Source organism: Etheostoma cragini, chromosome 1, assembly GCF_013103735.1.
Source record: "Etheostoma cragini isolate CJK2018 chromosome 1, CSU_Ecrag_1.0, whole genome shotgun sequence".
NCBI lineage: Eukaryota > Metazoa > Chordata > Actinopteri > Perciformes > Percidae > Etheostoma > Etheostoma cragini.
The window spans coordinates 19982019-20008903 of NC_048407.1; the positions used below are offsets into that span (position 1 = coordinate 19982019).

Below are 26885 nucleotides of genomic sequence, written 5' to 3' on the forward strand. Positions count from 1 at the left end.
AGGAGGGAGTGGGATTGAATTACTGTTTTAAACATATAATTATTTAAAAGATCTTTAAAGTCAGATTGGAGATAAACATAGTTATATAAAAAAGGACATCAACTGGATATAGGCTACCATACTGAGACTCTGAGTCCCTATTCCACATGCAACATTTAAAAAGAAAATGTCCTCTAATACTGTTCTTTCACAGAAGCCTATCAATATTGCATTTTATCAGTTGCACTTAAACACGACTCCTGTTGGTCACTGCTTAACCTGTTACCTGACAGAAGCTAAAAGGCTTAATCAACTTATTATTAAATACGTTTCTATAATTATTGCTATGCACAACAAGAGAGAAAAGCTAATGAATGAAATGGTTATGTAACCTACATTTTTTTTAATACATTTCCTTTTGATGTGCCAGCTAGGTGAGAAACACATTCAGGAAATCGTCACAGGTCGGAGTCGTAACCTGGATCTCTGCGTCGAGGCATAAACTTCTCAGTTTGTGTGTGCCTGCTCTACCAACTGAGCCAACTCGGCCACAGCGTAACCTATATTAATGTACTTTAGCATGTAGGACAGCTGGAGCTGACAGCCAAGTGTAGAAAATTCAGATTGTATGGTATTTGAGCCTTTTGTTATTAAGTCCGAAAGTTGCGCATGCCCAGTTGTTCCTCTCAAATTACCTAATGAATATTTAAGCATTTTCCGCGTGCAGCGCCCTTTGATTGGACCTTCTGGCTCCGTTTCCTGGGTTATGTTTTAGAGCCGAGTTTTGAGGGAACTGCTCTCTCCGCAAATTACCATCTAGCTCTGGGTTTGAACACTGCTCTGCATCTGTCAGTATAAGACTCGGATCCGTCTGGAAGATGGACGGAGGACACCGCTGAGGATCCGTACATCCATGCGCACTGGAGTTTATCGGGAATATCTTCTGTAAACTTGGACTTTACCCACTAGAGTTTTTTTTTCAAACAGTGTGAACTTCACTAAGGTTCGCCTAAATACTTGATCACAGGGAATACGGCTGAGAAGACCGCGACTGTGTTGAAGGCAGAGGATGGTGAGTAATAGGCTATTTACACTGGCTGATATATTATGACAGGCGAAGTAGGCAACAGCCAATATAACCAGCCAATATAAGCCAAATAATCAACACAGTGGCTCTGTTGCTACCTTTACTGCCAGGTAGCTGTGATACATGTGATAGCATATAGCCCATATTAAAATGATCAAGTCCCAAAATGAAACAAATAGTGCCAGCTCTGTTTTCTCTATCCAGTGTTATTCCTTCACCGTTGACCAAATCTAAAATTATACTCAACTCCAGTTTCTGTGATTTTACTTGACAAATTGCTTTGCTGTTGTGTTTGTTGTTGTTGTTGTTCTGAGAAAATCTAGGTGATACTTGTTGATACTTCTTGTAGGGTTTAAGGTAAATTTCTGGCATTATTTTGCCCATATTTATCATCAATCCAAAATGAGTAAAAGTGACCTCACTCTGTCTCTTACTCTTTCTGTCTCCTTCCTGGTAGTCCTGACAGTAGACTTTGTATAGTCTAGAGTAAAAGTAATTAGACAGCAGTCCCGACCCAGAGCTGTTGAATTTGACTTGTCAGAGTGACATAGAGAGAATATGTCACTTTAAAACATTATCTAAATGAATTGGGTGCAGCCTTTTAAAACGGGTCAGTCTTGGAAGAAGATGCAGCCAGGGAGCATGTGTCAGGTGGAATACGTGGGTATGTATGTAGTGTATGTGCGTGCATAACATGAAGACAGGTTTTTCCTGGTTACTGAATACCAGTCCTGCAGCAGACACGCCTAGAGCTAAGTTATGGAGGAGGTTGTGTGTCCTCATCATTGTGTTTTGACAACAATCTCTCAAGCCACAGTCTTCCCACTTTGGGTGTTGGACATAATAAGACAGCTATGATGCAGCTTTTTAGCACATTTGTATGTGTCTTTGACAATATGGCTGCATATTTGTTACTAGAGACATCTCTTTTAACTAAAGGTGTTGTAATTTTCCTCAAGAACACAACATATATGTTTCTTTTGGGATTAAAGTTGCCTTCATGAATATAAAGAAAAATGGCCTTTATGTAAACATAAGTTATGAGAGTCTTGTCCCTGTACTGTATGTGTCATGCATCACGGCAGCTTCAAACCTGTTGCTTTGTTTTATTGATGACAAAGGGACAAACCCAAAAGACAAAGTTGCATAGCATGCAGTCAGCATAATAGAGCTTTTTTTAACCTTTTATTTATCCAGGTAAGCTGATTGAGAACAATTTATAATTTGCAACAACGACCTGTCACATTCACACACTCACACCTTCATACCTGGAAGCTGCCCAGTACAACCGCAGTCTGATCTGCTGGCCAATGAGCAGCTTCACAGTTGGGGTTGGGAATTGTGCCTTAATTTAGTAAAAAAAAGAATGAACAGTCACCAGTTTTCTTCTTGTGAGATAACTTGAAATACTTTCCAGCTATAACAGAGTTATGAATATAACAGTGTTGAGGGACGAAACCTCAAATCTAAATTTAAAAGAAAAGGAAGGAAGTTTCAAAAAAGGCTTCTCTAAGATGTGGTCAAAATAAGGGAAAACCCAATTGTAGGTTTTTTCATCAGTTATCTTTGTTTAGAAGTGATCAAGGATAGTATCAGCTCATGTAAAGAGTAGAAGAAAAAGAAAATGGTCTGATTGTCATCTTAACTGTCTGGAATAGCAGACACCAGCATCACTCACTGGTTCCTTCTCTGCCAGATGCTGAATAGCAAGTCGGTATGACAGCAGATGGTTTGCATTAGTTTCTTCTGCAGGGAGGTGCGTACTGTGTAACCCCCATCTAATTTGGTTTCAAAGCTGGCGCTCCATTTTCAAACCGATCACTGCTGTAGAGATTTGCTCAGGAATTCAAGCCCTCTCCCCAAAAACAGGACAAACAGCCATTCTGTGGACCTGGGGAACTCGTTAGGCCTGTCACTGTGGTTCAGTACACTCATACACTCTTGATCAGTTCCATACGTCTTTGTTACAAAGCTGCAAGTTTGTTTTCAATGCTTTGCTGTTTGTGATGACGGGCCTTGTGAAGGTTGACTGCTGCACGGAAAACCATTCTTGATAAGGGAAGCATATAAATTGCACATTGTAAATTCAAGTTGTTGACTCCAAAGTTTGTGAGCTTTTTACTTTCTGTGAGTCTTCACTGAATGAGTCAATCTGGTTTTTACTTCTTTTTGCAACTTACGTTTTTTTTTCTATTTTCAATGAAAGCAGATGATGTACTATTTCTTTCGTGCTTTAGATTTTGTTGTCCAGGGGCAAATCCACAGTTGATAAATGGACGTACAAAAACAAAAACCTTCTATAGTCTCTTTACAGTAGAGATGGAGACCACACTCACAATTATTTAATCCATTCATTTTTATAAACCCAGGCATGCATCTATATTCTACTGTGGAACATTTTATAGTTGATTTGATTTATTGAAATCCTAAATTGAATATTAAAGTGCTATATTTTCCTGCCCAATTCAAGGCTGGATTACTGACAAAAATAGTTAGTAGAGTCATTTCTTCTTGTTTTGTTGTAACTTTTAGCTCGGCCAAATGAAACAAGACAAGGCTGGATGACCCCTTTTGGTTTTGATTTTGTTCTTACCAAATTTATATATATATATATATATATATATATATATATATATATATATATATATATATAATATATCATAAAGGATTACTAAGCATTATTTCCACAGAAACCAAAGGCTCATTAGGTGTCGTCACTTACAATTGAAGCATATTTTTACATTCATGTTTTATTAGTAAGTTACCCAGTGGGGACATCAAGGCATCTAGTATTCTTGTAAATAAGAAACATGATATTAAATCCTGTATGTTGTGAGGTGAGGAGCACCCAGTGGTTCTCATGACTCAGTTTGTTTACTGTGTGTCCCCTGAGCAGTGTGAGCTACCCCTCCAGTGGCCAAGAGTACAGATTAGCTGCTAGGGGTGGGAATCAACAGTGGCCTCACGATACGATATCACCACAATACTTATGTCATGATACAATGTTATTGCAATTTTAAGCATAGTACAATATTCTGCGATATATTGCAATTTATTACCTTTTTTCTAACTTTACATTTTTCCCAATTTCAAATTATGTCACCCAGATGTAAACTTTGTCAACATCTGTTTTTATCTAAAAAGATACATTCTTTTGTTTATCTCAATTCAATTTCATAGTTGCAAAATGGCAATGTCAAGCAAACAAATTGACCAACACATAATAAAAGATTGATACTTGGCATCTGTGTATCAATACAATAGTGATACTATTCTGTATCGATTTGTTTTTCCCCACCCTTATAGCTGCACAGTGTGGCTCGATATGTTATGTATGCCTCAGCCTTGTTTTCCATGACAACCAACCAAGGACGCCTTGTTGTACCCTTTACTTTACTCGTAAGACTGCTGTAGTTCTGGTTCTGTTGTCTCAACCACCATATTTTCCCTGTGAATATGAATGATGAGGAGAGGATGCAGCTACTTTCGATAATTGACCAAAAGGTTAACAAAGCAACTGAACAGAGCTCTGTTGGTGTGTTATATAGATCGTCTGAACTTGGCCGATATCTACTGATGATGATGATGAAAGTGATCACATTTTTAGCATTATTAGTGTTGTCTCTTTATGAAAGACAATGTTGGTCGGTTGCTTCACCACTTTAGTTCAGACTGAAATATCTCAATCACCTTTGGCTGGATTGTCATATAATTTGGTACAGATATTCATAATGACCAGGGGGTCAATCCTCATAACTTTTGTGATGCCCTAACATTTCATCTAGCTCCACCATGAAGTTGGCATTTGTAATCGATTTATGGGGCGGACATTAACTATTTTTTACTTTCAGTAACACTGCAAGATAGCTGGACCTTGGCTCAGGCTTGAGTCCTGTTTGTATTTTAGTTTTTCCAAAACATGTTTGAATATAAAATTGAAATTAGAGGTCTAATTGAGCACAGCTGTATCAGCAGCTGTTCTGGGTTTTTGTTGACTCATCGAGTGAGCCGGTGAACATCCCCGTCACACTAGTAGGAGTGAAGTAGATGGAATTGTTCGAGTGATTGAGTTGATAATTAATTGGTAACTAAATTGTCTTGCTCAGCTGTTAGTAGACCATTCTTTGGTAACTCAATGCCTGAACAGACCAGTTCTTTGTTACGTTAAGATAACAAAGTAAAGAAATTTACATAGTTATAAGTGCTCTTATCTGTGTCAACATAATCTTGAAAGTATTGTTCAATGTGACATCCTTTAATGCTTATTTTGTTTGTTTCCCCTGTTCTTAGATCATGAACCAAGTACTGTCCATATAGTTGCCTATTTGCATGCATGTATGACTTCCCTCATTGTGGAAAGGAAACCAGTTCAGACTCTTGCAGTTGTGCTCCGGTTATTTGCTCTGATAGCTTCCCATCGTCACATGCAAGCCAGTCGGCCTCTTAGTCAGTGTTAGCCCTCTTACTCTGTCCAGTGGAAACCTCTTTTGTCTTAATGTTGTTAGTTCGTGTCGGTTTTGCCTGTAGATTGCTATTGTTTAACCTTACTTCCTTACAGAGACACTGTGCCGGCTCTGTTTAAAATTAGCTTTTATTTTTCCTAGGGCAGTTGTAAGTTGTTCAAATGAATATCTTCTAATGATATCCACAAAATACCAAGTTGTACATGTATATTTTTGGCACAGACTATGTGGGAAAAACATGGTAGACAAACAAGAACTGAGTCAAGCTTTTAAAAAGCTTGTCAGCTGTTGTGTTTCCCTTGAGGGACATGAAGTAACTGACCGGAAACAAAGTTGAATTAGTTGTCTTTTATGGCACATGTCCAATGCTGTAAGAATAGCATTCTTTTGAACTTGAGGTTATTTTCATCCACAAACACTGGTTTATGCAGTGTACTATGCATACTATACTGTACTATGTGAACCTTAATATAACACTAGGGTTACTTACAGCAGCAATAACATTCATTTCTGAAGATCTGATTGAAATTGTTCCTTTTACCCTGCTTTTCTTACCACTATACAGTACAATTTACTTCTGATGGAATCAAGCTTTCCCATTTCTGCATACAGAAAGCTTTCTATTGTTCATAAAAGACGAGGAAGCTAATCAAGCTGAAGGCAAACTTTTATGCACTTGTTTTATGTCACCATCTGTCATTTATCAAAGTAGCACATAGAGTGGCTTGACAAAGTTTACACCCCCCCGCTAAAGTTGATTAAAAAAACATCTTATGGAAATTGATCTTAATTAATTCAAAAGGTTTAGGAAAATACCTTTTTAAGGACACCAATTTTCCTTCTGAATGAATAATGTATTGTAAATAAATAAATGTTCTTCCTTACATACCATTACATCATCACATACCATTCACGAGACATAGAGATAGGCATGGGGTACTTTCCATAAGATCATCTCTCAATGCAAATCAAACCAGCTATTAAGCTAACTGAAATAACACCATGCCAATCTCTAGGTATGGTGAAGAGTATGTGATGATATGGGGTTAGTTTAATTCCTAAGGGAACTTTCATCAGGATGCATATTATCCTGGATCCATGTAGCAACTGGCCTTTAAAAAAAAGAAATCTGCCTGCCTCTATAGGAATTTAACATAGGGGTGTGTTTACCTGCCCCCTGCATTTTAAGGAAAAACATTTATTTATTTAAAATACATTATTCATTCACAAAGAAAATTGGTGTCCTTAAAAGGTTGGATTTTGCTAATTGTTTTTAATTAAAGCATTAAGGTCAGTTTCCAACAGATGTTTTTGTATTCCTCTTTAATTCCTCTTTTAATCAACTTTAGCATGGGTGTGTAAATTTTCTCAAGCCAATGTATTTCTCACATTCTTTTTTTAGATACTCAGGATGAATAACACATCCGTGTGCACAAGTGCATTGTGTATTTTTGTTTAACACTTTAGCACTGCTCTTTAATTAGCAGAATTACAGTATCATCAACCAGTGCTGGCTGGTGCTCCGTTCACCACATACTGGGTAGCAGCGCAGTGATTTTCTGTATACCATTGGTGCAAGCATTAAACTGCTGAGTCATTCTTTTAGCTACATCATGACTGTATCCACTTTTGTGGAGTCAATGTCATTAAACTCCCATACGTCATACGTGTGCTCCACACCCCTTCACCCAATGAACCTGCAGTAGAAAACCCTAATGCACTTGTTGTCACGGTTATAAATACGCAGCCCAAAGCTTTTTTTAATTTCAGGTCACCAGTAAGTTACAGTCTTGTCATGCACATTAAAGTATATATAGTCTTGCATTGCCAGACCTATCTCCTAGGGGTGTGGAAAAAAATGGTATTCAAATTGCGAATCAAGCTCTACCGATTCAAAATCAATTCAAATTTTTTTTAATCCTTGTTTTTATTGGATGTCTACTGCAATCACATAATGGATAGATATATTTCTGAATTGTACACCCCTAATATGTCCACAGTGTTGTGTCAGCACTGGAGTATGGTCTGACTAAACCAACGATCTATTCTGGCATAGTGGGAAAAAACGCTCTAGCTTGTTTGTATTTCCTTAAATCAATAACAACCGTCCCAGGCGATGCTAAGCCCCGATAGTGGAAAAAGCGAAGAGGGGACATCCGGCATATGAGAGATCGCCAGATGTTAGGCTTTATACCAGCAATGTACATCCATTGAGCCACACTAAGGTTTATAGAGCAAACAAAAAAACTCTGAAGAAGAAGTGTTGCTTACTGAAACCATGTAATGTCTGGAAAATGCTTTATTGGTCTTAGTTCAAAGCACGGGGCTTATCTGAACTCAGGTGACCGTTCTCACAGTAACGTGAGGCACCTTTGACCGAGGTCTTCAGACCCAAATTGTTTTAGCATAGAGCGAAATAATTTCTATAATTTGATGTTTTTTTTTAGAGATATGTTTTTTTAGAGATAAGTTCTAGATGTATGTTTCAAGTTTATTCATATATATATATATATATATCAGTTTAAAAAACAGAAGCTAGTCTTTTGATTCTCTTATTCAGCAGGAAGCTCTCTTTAAAACCTTTTGTAGCCTTTGACTTTAGTCATTTGCTTCTCTCCCGGCAGCAAAGTGAGCTGCCACTGTAGAGGGCATTTCTGTCCATGGTGCATTATGAAATGTTGGAGGAACAACATATGTAGTCAAAATAAACAAAAAACATACAAATCTGGGTTACTAATTGTATCAAAGCCATCATTAGCGAAATGCTAACAACCCGCTTGTGCCAGATTTCTGCTTAATTTGTTGGAGTCCATGATTTTTCTTTCACATTTGATGAAGTGATGGATGCATTAAAAATAATTAGGAGTTGCAGGAAACACAGAACACCTTGGCATGTTTGGTGGCGTTTTACCAAACCAATGACTCACTCTGTCAAGCTTATCCTTAGTGTCAGAAGAGTCTGCAATTTGTGTCAAGCATTTATTTGCACGTATTCAGTTGCTACAAGGGAAGATAGTGGTTTGGACTTTGTTGATTGAAACTTTAGACTCAAGCCTTGTTGTGGCACAAGGCATGGTTATGAATGAGTTTCCACTGCAGATGGTTTGTTTACGTTCAACCACTACTGAGGCTGCTTTAAAAAGATAATACAGTGCTTTGTGACATGTCTCTTGTCTACGATTTCAGCTGAATTTTACTCAAAACCACAATGTTTTATTAGCAGCTTTGTTGCTTTTGTCATCCTTTTAAGAGCCTGAGATGTTTAAAATCAGCCACTCTTAAGTTTCGAAAGTTTGACTCTACTTTACTCGACTTCAAACTATGTATAGTTCAGTCTGAGATGTGTTCAAAGTTGTCCAATATCTGTTTACACTTGATCATTATGCCCTCTTTCTCTGGGAGGGGCTGTGCTCAGCCCTGCCCTGTAGGCACATCATTATAACATCATCACAACCAGTCAGTGCTCATGTTTCTAAATCCTAGCAGAATAATACATTTCATTTTCATTCTTCCCTTGTGTGTGACCTGGAGACGCTCAGATCCATAACAGCGTGAGCAATCTAGACATGGAAACAGAGAACAAGGCTTGTTAGTCTGCATTATTTATTCTGCTGTCCCAATTACACACAAGTGACCACTGTGAAATGCAAAGATAATTTCTGATCCCCAATATCTCTACTTTGTGTTCAGGCAATATCACATACAGTAGGAAAAAAGTTTAAATGTCTTATTACTCATGTTTTCATATATTTTGCATGGTGCCCATAAAGGCACCATTTCCTGTAACTTTGGCTCCAAGCCTTTGCATTCATAGGAGATCATTGTTAACCGTAGATGACAATAATTACCAGGCCAGAGATGATTTTAATAGACAAGACAATCTTTCACCAAAGTCTGAAGGTTTGGTTTAATCACTGCGGCTGTGTGTTTGGAAGGGACCTGGACAAGGGCCACTGGCATTGTGTCTGGACTGTCTTGACTAACTGACTGATGATAACTAATACAGATGAGAAAAAGAGAGACTGTATCATCAGAGTTTTATATTTAAGGCTGCAGGCTATATATTTCTCCATGTAATTAGAACACCCCTTACAAACATCTTTTCCACAACAGGTTGATTTCTCTCTTAATCCTCTGTGTGGTGGAGAGCCAAGTGTGCCTGCATGTTTGTTGCAGTAGAACAACGTGGATTTGATTCTGTGCGCCGCTATAGTCATCAAGCTTACATTTGTCTTTGACTTTGAGAAATTCAAAGCAGCACCATAACTTGGACATAACTTTGGCAGGTATTATTACAAGTTTAATCTTTTGGGGTGTCATGCGCTTTTAGTGTTGTTTTGTCTATTTTGAGGATTTTGAAAATGATTGCTAGCTTCAAATTTGCAGACAGTGTCGGTTGTTGAGGGACACAGCTTAAATTTAAAAAAGAATCTACACACGTTTTAACATCTTCCGTATATTTATCAACAGTTTCAGTTTAGAGAGAGTCGTTCAGCAACAGTTTTCTGCCCCGTGTAATTCAGTGTAGATTTACTCTTTAATCAAGTTTAGACTCCTCTTCTGGAGTTTATAGCACTTTAGTAGAAGACGTGTGTGTTTGTGTGTGTGTGTGTGTGGTGTTGTGTACAGGGCTCAGTGTGACCTTAATGAGCATCCCATCCCTCAGAAGTTCAGACCGGATCAGACACACACACACACACACACACACACACACACACACACGCTGTCTCTCTCTCTCCCTCTCTCTCTCTGCTTATTCTGCTACCCAGTATCTCATCATTGTTTTATCTTCTTCCTCTACCTTGGAAAGGCCAACCATCTCTGTCAGCAGTAATTTGCATCTGGTCTGATTATTCGCAGTGAGTGATCTTGGACGAAGTCCAAACACAAGCAACAGAGACCAGGTGGAAATGCTGTTTAGAGAGTAATACCTCCTTTAGCTCTGTTTAGTTTAGATCAAGCCAGATATGTTTTGGATTCCAACAAGGACTAGGGGGGAAAAAATCAGTCAGAATCAACCCACACATTACTGGCGTAAATTTGTCTGAGAGCTATTCCTTGACCTTAGACTGAGTTCTCTTTCTTAATCCTTTTGGGATGACCCCCGCTAGGGAATTAAAATAATTTAGTAGTTTCAAGTAGTGTCCTGTAATGTTTGACAAAAAGAATGACTGACAATTTATATACATAAATCTATAATGTTTACTGTTTGAGAAGTGTTTTGAATCAGTTTACTTTTTCTTTGCAAATTATATACAGTTGTTTACAGGATACCATTTTCTGAAGCATGCCATATTTTCTGAGATTGCCCTTGCTTAATTTTGGTGTAGCAATAAACTTGCAGAGGTTTCAGGCTTTCTTGAGATAGGTAATCTATCAAAACAGACTGTTTGGGTGCCTTTTTTGTCACAGTAGGGACAATGTGGGTGTCTGATAATAACAGATTTGTGAGCATGGACTGTTTCGAAAATAGTAGTTGTTGATGCATTCAAGAAAGCTCAGAATTCTGATAACTAGAGAGTCCGCTTCAAAAAGCATTTTATTCACGGGGTTTCCGACTTTTAGGATTGTTGGAAAAGTAAAGCCAAAGAGATAAAGAATCAGTGAACAAGATCATCATGGAAAAAGTGATGTGAATTTGGTTGTCTTAGGTTTGGAGGACAGTGTTTCCCAGAAATGTTTGAACCCATCAATGAGGATCAGTTTCCAAACAAATCTCTCACAGCTACAGAACATTACTGAGTAACTTTGTCAACAACGAAAAAGCGGACTATGTGTTCATAATGTTGGATTGTCTATCACAAGCAAGTTTTAAGTATCTGTACATTGGTTAAAGGAACAGCTTGAGGGCAAGACATTACTAAAAGAGCATTCCCCAATCATTCATGTCTCCACTTAGAAGAGAAGTGCTTTTACAGGGATTATAGATGTTAAAATCAAAATATTGTTCTAATGGCGAGGTAACCCTTATGTCTACATTTGGACCCTAAATGTTGCCATTTATGATATAAATGCTTGAACACAAAATGTAGGTATGCATGAGAACATGTATAAAAATACTTAGGTTACAATAACAAAACAAAATTAATTAATTAATTTCATAGGAAGGAGAGTCTTTTGGAAACTCCTCCGTCAATTATCTGTTCTTATTTGTGATACATGTTCACAGTATAACACTACTTGGGTCTTAGTCCCTGGCTCTTTTCCCAGCAGCCTTTTCATCACACAGTCATTGGTGAGTATTGATAATTATTTGGAAAAAGCCATTGCATCTGAGTCACTGCTGTTGCTGAGTTAGTCATCCCCCTACTACCACAGCCATCTCGAAACAGAGCATCGTCTTACCATTGACCACAACGTTGCTCTTTAACTTTTCTAAAGAAAAACAATTAGGCTAACAGCAGATATATATTGTTATACAAATGCTAGGGTATCTGAGAAATAACTTGTATGTGAGATCTGATTTTTGAGTTCATTAAAGTGACAAATTTTTCTTTTGCAGTCAACTATAAAAGCATGTAGGCTACTGTATATTTTCAAATCTATAGTTTTTGAAAATTGGAACTGTTTTGGAAGATGACATTTTAAGGCTGCAATGGCTCTAGAAATTAGGTCAAGTATGCTGGTACATGTTGCCACTGCGAATCTAATACATGAGCTCTTATCAGACATGGGGTCTCTCCTAAAGCAATCCGCTCCAGGCCAAAGTTTAAGTCACATCCACTGAAAAGGTCCTGAAGTTGCATTCAGCTATAAGTTCGCCTTGTAGCACTAAGGCTGTGTTTTTAAGCCAGATTTAACTTAAGAGGCTTCAACTAACATATCATGCAGTTACTCTGCTTCATTAAAATGCCTTTTACTAATCTGATGACGACAGCCAAGAGACTCAGCCTGGTCCTGTGCAGAAACTAATATTTGACCAGTATTTGATTTGCCTTCACCACATGTCAGTTTACATATTTCTCCTCAGACGTTTGCTTGAATTGGATTCAAGCCATTTATCCAGATTTACATAGTACAGAGAAACAACTTTAGTTGATTCTTATTTTAGAACAGAGGAATTTGTTCTCATGGCTTTCATCCAGATTTGCTTCAGAGGGCAGAGCAGAAACAAAATCCTAACACATGGTGGACTGTGTGTCAGATCCTGGCGTGGAAAAGGAGAACGGTACAGAAGGGAGAAATGAGGGGAAAAGTGCCGCTTACCAAACTGAATCAAACCCAGCTATTTCCTTTACCCTAAACTAGAGCCGCTCAGCGCTCTCCATATATGGTAATGGTATTTTCATGAAGGGACACCCTGGGCTTATGGATCAGAAGGTATTCCTTTGTATTTAACTTCCGAGAAAAGGTCTGGTCCCATACTTTTGGTTTTGAATGAACTGAATATTTTGATTATCAGAGGGAAAACTACCCAAGTCAAAACTGTATTCTACTGTCACGATTGTGAGTTTCTGTTGTTTGTGTTTCCTGTTTTATTTTCCAGTCTCTGTTTTTCTCCCTTGTCTTGTCTTGTATTACTTCCTGTCTTGCTTTTCCTCCTGTTTGATTGTGTGCCCCACCCTGATTTGTTGCACCTGTTCCTAGCCCTTGTGTCGCCTTGTCTTGTGTTTCCTCATTACCTAGTGTATTAAGTCTGTGTGTTGTCTTTGTCTCGCGTCGGATTATCGTAGTGTTTTGGGTGTTTGTCTGTGCTTGCATTTCCCTGTTGCTAGGTTCCTTGTGTTTTTGATATCTTTATTTCCCCGAGATTTTGGAACTTGTTTTGCCAGCCTGCTTTCCTCAGGACTTCCTTTGTTGTTTGCATCAGTCATTTTATTAAATCCTCAAACGATCCACTCCCGACCATTCTCTACATTTGGGTTCAAGCCCCACCATTCCTGTAACACTTTCATTGCTAACTTTTGTTACAGTATCTGTAAAAAAAATATATATATTCTGATTAGAACCCGACCGATATATCGGCAGGCCAATATAATTGACCAATATTGGGCATTTCCCGATCTATCGGTATCGGCATTTATAATGGCTAATTTTATGAAAAAGGAAACTTTTTTTTCCTTCATATTCAGACATATAAATGATTCTGTTAAATGAATATTTAAAAATAAAAATGGACTGTCAACCATGTTATGAGCGATGGTGTTGGATAGTTTGTCCACCAAAGGGCACTCTACAAAGTCCCTGTTGGTAACGCTGATTATTTTTTTGTTAATGTGTTTTTGTTCAAGTTTCATATCTTAAGTTTGTATTTTTATACATTTTATTTATTAGAACTTTAATATAATTTTAGTGAGAACTCATAAATAACTACAAATAACTAATGTTAGGGAAATCTGTTTGTTTTGTAACGCGTTTCTGGATTTGTTTTTAAATATATATTGGCCAATATATTGGCATTTTATATTTTTAAATGACCAAATATTCGTATCGCTATCAGCCTTAAAAATCTTTTATATGTTGGGCTCTAATTCGGATCAAACTAGAGCTGCAGGGGGCAGTCGATTAGTCGACTAATCCGTTGTTTTGGTTTTAGTTGACTAGTCATTTGCTTGCTTTTTTATGCTGAGTGGTTTATTTCCAAGAAACTAATGAGCACATCTCTGATAAAAAAAAGAAAGAAAGATTAAAGTGGTGCTTCTAGAGAAACTCAGTTTTAAGTTCTGTCTATTAAATCAATGTGTTAGTCAACTAAGAATTTCTTTACTTGAGGACAGCCTCATATCAAACTGCTTCTAAACACAATATAGCAGTAATGCTTTAATAAGTCTTTGCTCAGGAGGAAGTCTGTTGTTCCATGGTGATGGTGTTGTTATGGCCACCATAGTTGTTGTGCCGTGTGTGTGTGTGTGTGTGTGTGTGTGTGTTGTATTTGTTGTTTGAGTACTACTGGTTTAAATGAATGGACTTTGGTTCTTTTTGTAACAAGTAACCCAAATACTTAATCTACTTGGGCACATGTTTGTGAGCAAACCTCCAATTTAACATTCGGTAGTACATGCATCATTCTTAACTGTTATACTTCATGTACAGTATATGTGTTTTGGGTGCTATACTGCCTTAACACATAGCTCCAATTCTCCTTAGAGGCAGTAATAAAGTTGTGTTGTATGCATATACAATGTCTGCAAACTTCAGTAACATCACAATGTTCATTTATTCTGTAGTCTAGAGTTAGTGCGCAGCAATTAGCTATTTGTTTGATTACAGTGTCACGCACATTACAAGAAAATCCAGGGCAATATCTTCATCATTTGCTAGAAACATAAAAGTACAATTTATAATATGAAGAAGCATTTTCATGAATAGTTACTGGTTTGGAACTTGGTACAGAACAGAAATCTTTCTAGGGAAAGTGACCTTCAACCGGTAGTACAATCGCTTGAGTATAACAACCCTCAACCCCTTACAGCTCTAGTGCTGCTCAGCAGAGGAGGGTGGTTGTTTTAGGCAACTCCCAAAAGACTTAGTGTGTAGAAATGCGGCCCCCCCTTCCCTGTGCAGCTACTCCCTTAATTCACTGCTGTAAGTAAGAACATTTTCTTAGTCCTCTTGCCATATTAAACAAGGCCGCAGTCAAAACAGATGAAACAATCCTCAGAATATTTTACGTTTACCTCCTACGTCTCTAAGTTATTACTTCTCCCATCTTTCATTCCAGACATAGCAGAGAGAGGTTAAACAGAGCATGTTCTTTTTAAGATTTCTTTTGGGCATTTTAGGTGTTTAATTCCACAGGACAGATGGAGACATGAAAGGGGAAAGAGAAGGGAAATGACATGCAGCAAAGGGCCACAGGTCGGAGTCAAACCCACAACCTCTGCGTCAAAGAGTAAATCTCTATATATGGGACCCTGCTCTACAAACTGAACTAACCCAGCCACAAATATAGCATGTTTTCACTTTGTGGTCTGGCCAGCACTATCTCTTAACAACTGCTTTTATAAAAAAAAAAGGGTTTTATCTGCCAATGTACTACTTACATCAGGTGGCGGAAAATGATCGCTATCTGCCCTGAATGAAAAAGCATTCAAGTTTACAAAGAACAGTGGATACAGACTCAAAGTCTACAATCTTCAGTCCAAACACTTGTGCATTTTGCCTGAAACCTTTTCGTACATTTAATATTACCCTTATATTATATGTGATGTATCTACTTCTGTCTTTGCTGTATAAACTACACCTATTAAATGTCTGTTCATGCTTAAAGATGTGTTTCTTCTTGTGGTTTCAACCTTTACACATTTTTGGGAGTTTTTCCTTCACTCAATCCAGTTTCTAATCTGTTGTTATCTGTACAGATTGTAAAGGTCTCTAAGACAATGTTTGATAATTTTTTTTGACAATTTGTGATATGGGGTTACAAAAGCAAAATTGGCTTGACTAGAAGCATAGATCAGTTTTTCAACTTTGTTTTTTCTCTTCCCAACATGAATTAGCTTATTAGTGTTTTCTCAGTCTGTCATCGTTGCTAATAAAGAAAGGAACAGCATCACCCTCTGCCGCACCTAAAAAGCAGTAAAACATGTGAATGGGTGTGATCTGGAGAATAATCAAGCTTTAATTTGCTGCTTCCCTCCTGAAGGGAAAATTCTCATTGAATTAGGAAGAAAAGCTGTTAACATTCCTCGCCATCTCCCATGCTATGACTGAGTCTGTAAAGTGGTTTTAATTTTGCTCTTGTAAATGTATAAAAAGCTTGCTGGCCCACTTCCTTGGCTAAGTAATTTAGAGTTAATTACTAAATGCTAAATAACTTTCCAATGGTTATTTTTGGTGTGACTTTGGGGACCAGGGTTTTGCTCTTTGCTGTTTTTATTTTATCTACTTAATATTTGTAAAAGCAACATCTATATTGTTATTTTACTCATAGTTTTGGTGTTTGTGAAGTGATTGTTTAGTTTTTGTTAGTCAGTGGAAGTTCTTGCATTTTAATAAATTAAGTATAATATAAAATCAGTGAGACTAGAACCTCTGAAAGTCAAAACATTAAGTAGGAAACACAATACAGTTGAAGTTGTAAGTTTGTTCTTGACCTTGGAAACAACCGTTTCAGCCCACAAAATCTCACCCCAGGGTCATTTTAGGATCTGTTGTGGGTCATTTTACTAGAAGCCAAACATATGAACCTCCTGGTGGCGATAGATGAAAAGTCAGAGGATCTGGGCACCATGAATACTGTATCTGTACACAATTTCATGGCAATCTATCCAATAGTTGAGATATTTCAGTCTCGACCAAAGTGGTGGATTTGACCAAATGACTTTGCCAACCAAAGAGCCTTTGGTCTAGCTTGGCTCACAACATTATATGATATCGAAAGAATATATTATCCACACACCTCTGCTACATCTTGCTGTTTAAATTTCCACTGTGCTCCTTCCTCTCCCCCCCCTTCACTAAAAAGGGAGGAAGTATAGAGTTAACTTGTGTGTTGACTAATGTTCTGAATGCTCTTTGCGGCTTTGAGTGGTTCTCCATCCAGGAGAAAGAGACTCACTCCTTGCAGCACATTGTGAACCCCTCGTCCACAGTAGCCAGACAACACTGACTCATAGCGCATGATGAATGACCTCAGTTCTCCGGAGAATCACTCAGCTAAAACAAAAACAAGAATGTAGGGAAAAACCAGATTGTTACGATGTGGATAAAAGTTTGGTCAGAGCATCTTTAACACTTGGACAAATAACACCAAGCACATCTAGGATTCTGACCTTGCACTCTTTCAAAGTAAACACAGCTCACTGTGCTGCAAGTAACAGAAAATGTGGACACTGACTTTTTGTTGCTGTTATAATAACCATTTTCCCTTGGCTTTCAGTTGTATACTAAAACCACACATAGACTCCGCCTCTGAGTGGGCTGTAAAGCCTCAATTCATTCATGTAACAGTGCGTCTGTGTCACCTTGATGTCAGACTCTCGATTAGTCCACACCATCTCATTGTGTCTCTCTCAGTGAACCAACAATGATAACAATTGTATGTGTTTTGTTGCAGGGGAGCCGGGGGCACTACCGGTACCACTGGCAGAGCCACAATGTCAAACACAGCGGAGTGGATGACATGGTGCTGCTCAGCAAGATCAATGAGGACGCCATCGTGGACAACCTCAAGAAGAGATACATGGATGACTACATCTTTGTATCCTTTGCTCACAATCGTGGTTCACACCGCGGCGAGAAATAGCTGATTCCTGTCTCCTCCCTGCTATTCCCAGAACAGCTGAATGGTCATTCACAGTGTTATCGTAGTAATAGGTCAGTGTTGGGAGGTAACGCCTTCCTCCTGAGTCTCTGCCATGTGCAAGGGGGCAAAGAGTGTACATATCTCCACACGAACCTTTTACTCCTGCTCCTTAATAAAAGTTAGACTTACTCTAGTTTTATCTCACTGCGGTGCCAAATGTGAACATAATGGTGTGAGAAATAGCAGATTGCATTTACAGTCTTTTTGACTCAGAGCGTTGCTGCTATGTTTTTTGAGAAGCCATCATTTTATGATTGTGGTGGGGATTTAAAATGGTGAGCTGTCATTTTCATATAGTTTGTCACACAAATAGTAGGTTTAGGTTTCTAAAATGCAGCTTTGGCTACACACATCAGCTGTTCATGACGTGAAATGAGTCAATGAATAAATGAGTGTCCCCTTTTGAAAAGCAATGCTGAGCAGCTCATTACATAAACTTCAGCCACACTCTGGCAGTGCACACAGTATTATGAAGTTTAGTAATTGCTAACTGTGAGGTCTCCTCGCCAAGCCTGTGGGTCACTGTAGGCCACCCACAATAGCAGCTTTATCTGCCTTGAACTGCGTTTTGGCTTCAGGGCATAAAACCTCACAGTGTTACATGGTCGGTCCAAGCTCTGTCATTTGTAAGAACTGGATACTTATTTAGCCTCAGGCCTGATCACCAAATACTCCACTGCTGCACTCTCTTGGCATCATTGCAGCCTTAGATCAAGTCATTTCTTGCCTTTACAATTTAATCAAATATAAAAATGTAATACAGATGTTTTAGCATTAAGGGGAATTTTGTACAATTTATATACAACTTTTACACTTTCAATTATAGGTTGATTTAAAAGAAAAAAAATTGTTTTTTGGACTGTTCCGTCTTGAGTTTTTGACAGGACACTTAATCGTCACAGATCAGATTCAAACCCTTGACCTCTGCGTCGAGGCATTTACCTCTCAGTACATGTGCGCCTGCTGTACCACTGACCCAACCTGGCCACTAGAGGTGATTTTAATGTGGTGTTATTTGTTTGTTTCTTGATGATTTGTTTGTCTTCCTTGTATGATCTTTAATACAAACCCAATCAGACATATATTGGTCCTGTGCTCATCTCCGTCAACCCTTTCAAGCAGATGCCATACTTTGGGGAAAAAGAAGTTGAGATGTATCAGGGCTCAGTAAGTTGGATACTATGTGACCTATGAACACAATTTAATGGTTTCTGGAAAACTCACTTTGTGTTGTGAAAGTAAGTACTGATGTGTCTGGAGGTTTAAGATAGCAACCATCTGAAGGACAACTGCTTTGAAGTTTCCAGCGGGCTGGCGCAGATTTTTGCTGTCAGAAACTTAATTCAATCATTAAGAAGGCTTGTCAGTGCCTTCACAGAATAGCCTGTTCAAATCTGACCCATCTCTTGGCTGGCCTGCTAAGGGACACACTGAAAGCCTTCTAATATTTTAACTGATTGTGAAAACACTCAGCAACAAATGCCAAATTTAACAGTTTAGTGCACTGGGTTCAGGTTTGAACAGTGTTATCAGCTAAAACTACAGGATAAAGTTCAGATCTGTTCGGAATTGTTTGAAACAATCATGAAGATGCCAACATTGGAGGGGAAAAGATTTGACATTCATTACCTGTCCTATTTTTTGCAGATTAGGTCAGTCTTTTCACAAGCCATCAAGGCCAAACTGGGGTTAATATATAAATTATTCTTATTTTCTTCTGTCAACAAATCTAAACAAAAAGACCAAAACCAACCATATGTCAATCAATCTCTCAATACTCCCTGGTTTCCCTACCTGTCTGTCACTTTAAAAAGGCTCAGACTGTTGGGCACTGTAGTCTTTACTCAAACATGAGTAAATAGGGCATATATTCAGGACTATTTTCACTGGCGGATAAATACACATTTGGTGCTCGAGTGAGTATTAATCGCAGGATGCTGTATGTGCCATTGAATCAAAGTAACGTACAGTGCCCATGTTCTTTATAATGCATTAATATCACCCAGTGCAACAGTGTGGCTAACTGATGTTTTTTGGACTACAATGGAGGTCTATGACACAAAGGAATAAGCTACAGTAAACGCTACACAGACAATGCTAGCTAAGCACTAAATACCTCTACAAAGTTTTATAAAAGTTGTTTTAACATTGATTCTAACTAAATTCTTTTGTCAACTCTCAGGCTCAATATGAGAACCCTCCTCACATCTACGCTCTGGCAGATAATATGTACAGAAACATGATGATTGACAGTGAGAACCAATGTGTCATCATCAGGTAAGATTGAAATCATTATCTACCTTCTTTACACACCATGAACTAATGTCATGCGACAACCAATAGATTTAAGATTTCATTTTGTTACCTCACCCCTCAGTGAGTCAAATCTGTAAACGCCCGGGATGGGAGAGAGTGAGACAAAGTTCTTGAGATAGAAATCTGTACAATGTGATTTGTCAAATGTTAACAAAGCTGAGCTGCTGTTGAGCCTCCGCAGGTCGTGATAATGGTTGGGAGGGGAACAAAGGAGAACAGAACAGGTTCAACCACATCATTTGGCACTGAGAGTGCCATGTCTCTTTGGAGTTTTTTCCATCGCAATTGCTTTTCCGCCACTTTTGGCTTCAGTGAAATGCAAATTCAGGGAAACAAATGCACTAATACCCATGTATGAAAACAGGGTACAGTTAACAGCTGGCTCTGGCCTCAATTCAGGATGTCCGATGAAAACAAAACAGCCACATGTACCAGCTATTTTTTTAAGAACTTCCTGGTTTAAAAAGAAAAACACGCCAGGGAGAACACCTGCATGGTCCTTGATCCCCAATTACTGCTTTTGGGAGCTTTTAGATTCTCTTTAGACTGTTTAAGTTTGTCTGTGAATGTTTTTGAGCTGTAAAGCTGTGGAGACAAAAGTGTAGTGTCATGATTGGGGCTTTATCCCACTGGCCCAGTCACCTGAGCAGCGCGGTTGCTATAGTGCTTACATCATGATGAATGACCCCTGCTTCAGCACTTTAGCCCGTTGTTTACGCAGCCAGCAGTTGCTAGTTCAGTTTTCCCACATAAAGACACTGAGGTGGATTTTGTGATTGACTAAATCAGCAAACAAAAGCATGGAAGTGGTTTATGATGAACCAGGTCTCAGCAAACAAAGGCTGCTGTTTGAACTGCTGGCCTGGCATTGTGGTCTGCATCGGCCTGTGTTAGCACTTTTCCACATTTACTAACAAATGTGTGAATAAGATGAATTCATGATGAACTGGTAGAGAGGTTTTGACTTTCTTTGTTAAAAAATTGTAATTTATCCCCATTTATTTTATGTATATGCCAGCATGTGACTGATGTAGCTATCCCTCGACATCTAGATCAGTTATAAAAGGGACGAAATGGAGCTGGTGTTTTCAGTTTGGCACTACCGTTCAAACTATTAGATGAAATCAGAGCCGTCATCTGACCATACAAGATGTCTTGATCCTCCTTCAACTGCCAACTGACTCTTGGTCGATGGTGTTGATCCCGTCCCAGTAGAAGTTGTGACTAGCTTTACAGACAGCTAATCTTATATACTTGCAGTGATCAATTAGTCTTTTGTCCAGAGGCCTTGCCGATTCGCCAATTTAGTGTTCCCCACAGCTGTTGCACATGCAACTCATACACAACTCCAGTGTTTATCTCTTTCCTGTCCAAGGAACTGAGGGCAGCAAATTCCGTTTTTTAGGTTCAATTGACAATCGATTGCACTGCTTTGAAGTGGCCTGCTCAACAGTTCAGACATTGTAATGTACTAATAGTCTTACTGCTCTCATCGTGTTTATACTCCATTTTTATCATTTTTTTCACTGCTTTGGCCAATCTGCTTACTTTCTTTAATAAAATCTGCTTCAGTGGTCCACACAACCATGAATCGCAACCTCTTTTGGTCGGTTGTTTTTTTGTCATTTCCAGTATTGTTCATTAATTTGACAAAGATATACAATTCCTTGAATCCAGCCTCCGTTGTTGGACTGAAACTGGGCCTTAAGACAGATGAACCCAGGCCCCTGTAGATTACAAATAGAAGTTGATATTTTTAGGGCCCCGGGAATAAACTGCTCTTGCATTATCACATAAGAAATCCAAAGAGTCTACTTGAGCATAATGTACATGCAACTAGTTCTGTGGGAATGCAGTATGATTAGATTTCAAACCACCAAAACTTAGGATTCAGTGTGGACTGTGCATCCTTCTCATAGCTGTTGTCAATAAGATTTATGAAAGTTAATGCTTAAACCTCCGTGCCCCTGCTTTGTATTGTTTAGCTAATGTCCTTGTTTGGTTAATAAATCTCTGCGGAAGTTAACAATGCCTTCAACATTTCAGCGCCACAATAACAGGACTCGCCCATTTTGGGGACTCAAAATGGGACTCCAACTCTTGCTGCTGCTTGTGTTAAAATTAGCTCCTGAGAGAATAACTTTTAAGAGGAAGAACAATGCTCTCAGACAAAGCTCTAAAAACTATTAAAAGCATATCAGTGTCCGGCTGTAACTTGAGCAGTTAGTGTAAAGAGAGGTAGCCCAGACAATGCTAAAGGATTTGGAAGAAACAAGGAGGTAGAAAGGGGGAGGTTACAACCATATAGAGACTACTGTGTAATGGATTGGCTCCCATGACTTCCTCTGGCAGCATCTAACAGTCTGCAGCTGTGTTTTTCACAGAGGCATTACCAACCTGACTCTACTTTAAGGCGCAGATAGAAAAAACAGACTCCTCTGTCATCCACTGCCAAACCACATATGTCAAAATAAGTATGACACTGGCAAAGTGAAAGGCAAGGAGGAAAATGGACAAATGTATGGTGAGGGGGAAAAAAACGAGGGAAAAAAAAAATCTGTGAATGTGACAAAACAGAATTAATGTCCTTGTTTCTAAAGTATTTATCTGGCCAGATGTGCTGCATGTGCAGTCCAACACTCATTAAGCTTCTGAGTGGAAATTTGTTTAGTTAGATAAACACAATTTGGTTTGTACAGTTCATAGAGTGTTTACACAAGAAAATCAGGAGTTTCTGTTTATCCAGGTTCAGGTCAAAGGGTTCAGCATACAGTAACTGATGGGTTAAATAGATCTTTGCTTCGGTTGAAAAAAAAGTGCAGACATGCACCAACACATAAATACTAAACTGTGTAAAGTTTAAATGTTTGCAGCATCTTAAAATATTTTGAATACGATCAACAGTTGTGACTTAACCGTGTTAATAAAGAATATGTACTTCGTTAAACATTCTTGGTTGGTGGGACCTGGAATCCCAAAGTAATCTACAATATTATCACTACAACATACACAGTAGCTCAATCCTGTTTGCTGATGTGCGTTCAGACAAAACATATGTAAACAAACCACCTGCAGCTTAAAAAACTATTATTTCCTTCAGGCTTTTGAACATTGTTTTAGAGAAAATAAAGCTGCATAACCATGCAAATGTAGTCGCTCAAAGCAAATAACTCCACATCTAATGGTTAAAATACCAAAGAACAACCCAGGTCTGCATGAATCATTGACGTATGCGCATAAACTTAGATGTCACTTGTTATTAGTTATTGCATTCATTTGATTTAAACTTGACTATGAAGCTCATTTTGCATGTTTGTGAAAGCACATGCTTACATCTGTTTCAGTGGAGAGAGCGGAGCAGGGAAGACTGTGGCAGCCAAATATATCATGGGCTACATCTCCAGAGTGTCAGGGGGCGGACCCAAAGTACAGGTGAGAAAAGCTGCATTTTTTTCTTTGAGGACAGTATGTAATAGATGCATGAGATGTTGAGCTGCACAGATGGAATGATAACTTGGCAATAACAATTTTGTCAAAGAAATATTATGAGATCACTGCTCATTATCAATTATATTATGTAACATTTTAAAATGAATGGGCATCCTTCCACATCAATCATAAAGAATTTCTTGTATTTTCTTTATTCTATTTTGCCCGTCCTACTTGTTGAATTATTTACAAATTGAGCAAATTCTGTAATGTCACTGCAGACTTGTGTGAAATCAAACAACCTGTTGCTGCTTCATTCATGCACTAATTCCTCTCCTTAGACCCAAATCTTCCTATTATCACCCTCCTCCTTTTACCACATAATCAGCCAATCAGCAGCCTCTTTACCCAGCCTTTTTCAGCCATCTGGCAGCCCCCAAATCCAGCAGATGTCCAGTTCCTAAGCTGAGGAAATGCCTGCACCATGATGGCAGTGGGTTTTTTATATTTAATCCACTCAGAGCTGCTTCTACTAGGGCAATGTGAAAAATCATTTTCAAACCTTTAAATTTAACAGTAGAGCTGGTAGTCTAACCAAATCCCATGTTATTCTTACATAGAATTGTTATTGTTGTGGGTGTTCAGAGTTGCAAGTAACAGTATGAATGTACAATTCTAAAGCTAGTTATGGAAAGAATGGAAATTCTTGGTTTTGTTTGTTTAAACAAAAATGGGCTTTGCAGTGGACACACTTTTGTCTCCACCTCTTCCAGTTCCTGTTCAGCATCTCATCCCTTTCACATAATTCCCTTTAGTTTGAACACATTGTGCAGTATACTCTGAACAGCCCATGCCCATTTTAAGAAAGGTTTTCTTAGTGTGTGTTCACATGTGTGTGAGAATAGTTTTGAATAGATAAAATCTTACTGCCAGTAACATATCTGTTTATTTGTCAGAGCATTGTCTGAGCATTGTCACAAATCTTCACATCTATTAATATTCATTTATGATTAATACATGTGTTCCCACTTTAGGTCGTTATTCCTTGGACTTAGTGTGTTTTAAAGCTCAATAAATAAATCAAGTCAAGTTAAAATCTAAAAGATATTAGTCTACAGTAGGAAGAACATTAGCATGGGCTGCTTTGGTAATATGAGTCACTTTGTGGTTCTCTATAAATAGATTGAAGTGTGAAGTGTAGTGTTATTTTTTTCCTTTCATAAAGGAGTAAATTTAGAAATGCAAAAATGTTCAAGAAATTACTTCCATTCATCCTTTGTGTACAATAATGGAAATGCTTTGTCTGCTGTAATGATTTAAAACTCATGTGTTTCTAACATGCTAATGGCTCAAAGAAAAGATGATGTCCTCCAGACTGTGTGTGTGTGTGTGTGTGTGTGTGTGTGTGTGTGTGTGTGTGTGTGTGTGTGTGTGTGTGTGTGTGTGTGTGTGTGTGTGTGTGTGTGTGTGTGTGTGTTCATATTGGAGTGGAAAGTTCCAGAGACATACACACCAGCCTATCAGTGAGGGTGTGAACTGTGTGGTATACCTGCTGTACGGTCCGTCTGTGACGTAGGTAACAGCTCATTACATCTGTCTCCTCCCAGCATGTCAAAGACATCATCCTGCAGTCCAACCCACTGCTAGAGGCCTTCGGCAACGCCAAGACCTTGAGGAACAACAACTCCAGCAGATTTGTAAGGCTTTTGAATCTGTGTGTGTGCGTGCGTGTGCATGTGGCAAAGCTGATTTGCAGTGTAAGTGAGGACAACTCTGGGAAACAGACAAAATTAGAATAACCAACTCATAATGCAAATCCTGCAAAAAACTGAGTTGCTCCGAGATAAATACATGCAGTAGGTTGTACTTACCACAGATTAATTTGAGGACTCAACTTTTCTGTGGCGCACCTTTGAAACCAAGCTGAGACTTTTGAAAACAAAGATTTGCAGTAACAGCTTCTCTGTTTCACTGCGTGAGGATGCCAAGCTCTTGTGTGTCTTGGTTAACCAGAGCTGTGCTATAAGGACACAATGCATAGAAACACATATATGGAAAACCACTGAAGCACATCCTCCACTGCTTACAATAAACGTATTCAACAAGGGCTTCAAATTGAGTCAAAGCACATTTTATAAAACGTTTATTGGCAGATTTAAGTGTTTAGGTTAGCATACAAAGCAGCATTGTCTAAGTAGTCAGACTATTTTTTGATCTAGTTATGGGGAAATGAATTTGGTTTGGCACTAATGGCCTGAGATCACTACTTTGAGGTACTGTCTTTGAATAAATAGTGTCTCTGTTCACTTTTGGTATAGTCTAGAAGAGAGCAAGACAAAAAGGAGGATCACATTTTTATAAAACTGTTCACACACACACACACACACACACGCACACACACACACACACACACACACACACACACACACACACACACACACACACACACACACACACACACATACACCCCTAGCAACTGTAAAATGACCAGGTGCCAGATCTTATGTATATGTGTTCAATTGTTTTATTACTTTGTGTTATTTACTGCATGTGTTCTTTTGATTGTGACTCGAGGCTGTGTTTAATGGTGATTTTACACTTAAAATAAAATGTGATTATAGCTCTGGCTTTATACGTCATTGCCGTAACTGAAAAAAAAACATGCTTTGATTCATCAGGGGAAATATTTTGAGATCCAGTTCAGCTCTGGTGGCGAACCAGACGGAGGGAAAATCTCCAACTTCCTTCTAGAGAAGTCACGTGTCGTCATGAGGAATCCTGGAGAGAGGAGTTTCCATATCTTCTACCAAGTGAGGCTTATTTATTGAGCCAGAGACTAAACAGGACACATTTGGTTTGTGAAGAGGGCCTGTGAGGAATTTTAAGAAAACGTTGGGTTAGATGTGCCATTAGGCTGCATGAAGAGGGTCAATCTGGAAATTATGGATAGCTTGAGGTCCTTGGAAGAGGGAGTTCAGTCTTACCATAGTGCACTTTTCTTCACATGCAAAGTGGAGCATAGTGTATAAATATGAGCCTGAAAATGTAAAAAAATGACATTCAACACAGGTTTTGTGTAAAAACATGACTTAAATAAACAATACACTATTAATTTGTGCTATGCAGTTGATAGAAGGAGCCAGTGGAGAGCAGAAGAGCAGCCTGGGAATCACAAGCTTGGATTACTACACTTACCTTAATCAGTCTGGTTCCTACAAAGTGGACGACATCAACGACAAGAGTGACTTCCAGGAAACAACGGTATGGTCAGATTCCTTCTGTTCGTTCAATACCGGGCAATAACTTCACACCCTTAGCGGTGCTTTGTGTGTACGAATCTCATACCAGCATACATGTGGCTCAC

General features: G+C 38.6%; 1 protein-coding gene across 2 annotated transcripts in view; it reads left to right on the top strand.

The window, feature by feature from the left end:
• Nucleotides 1–750: 750 nt before the first annotated feature.
• The window catches only part of myo1ea (myosin IEa), a 50608-nt gene continuing 24473 nt past the window's right edge, over nucleotides 751–26885 (top strand). For both annotated transcript variants that reach the window (XM_034870668.1, XM_034870675.1), the window contains exons 1-8: nucleotides 751–1051; nucleotides 17528–17671; nucleotides 18854–18943; nucleotides 19959–20053; nucleotides 23437–23524; nucleotides 25129–25218; nucleotides 26200–26331; nucleotides 26648–26782. In XM_034870668.1, the coding sequence (XP_034726559.1) occupies nucleotides 1049–1051; nucleotides 17528–17671; nucleotides 18854–18943; nucleotides 19959–20053; nucleotides 23437–23524; nucleotides 25129–25218; nucleotides 26200–26331; nucleotides 26648–26782 (777 nt within the window). In that variant the 5' untranslated portion in view covers nucleotides 751–1048. The remainder of the gene's footprint in view (nucleotides 1052–17527; nucleotides 17672–18853; nucleotides 18944–19958; nucleotides 20054–23436; nucleotides 23525–25128; nucleotides 25219–26199; nucleotides 26332–26647; nucleotides 26783–26885) is intronic.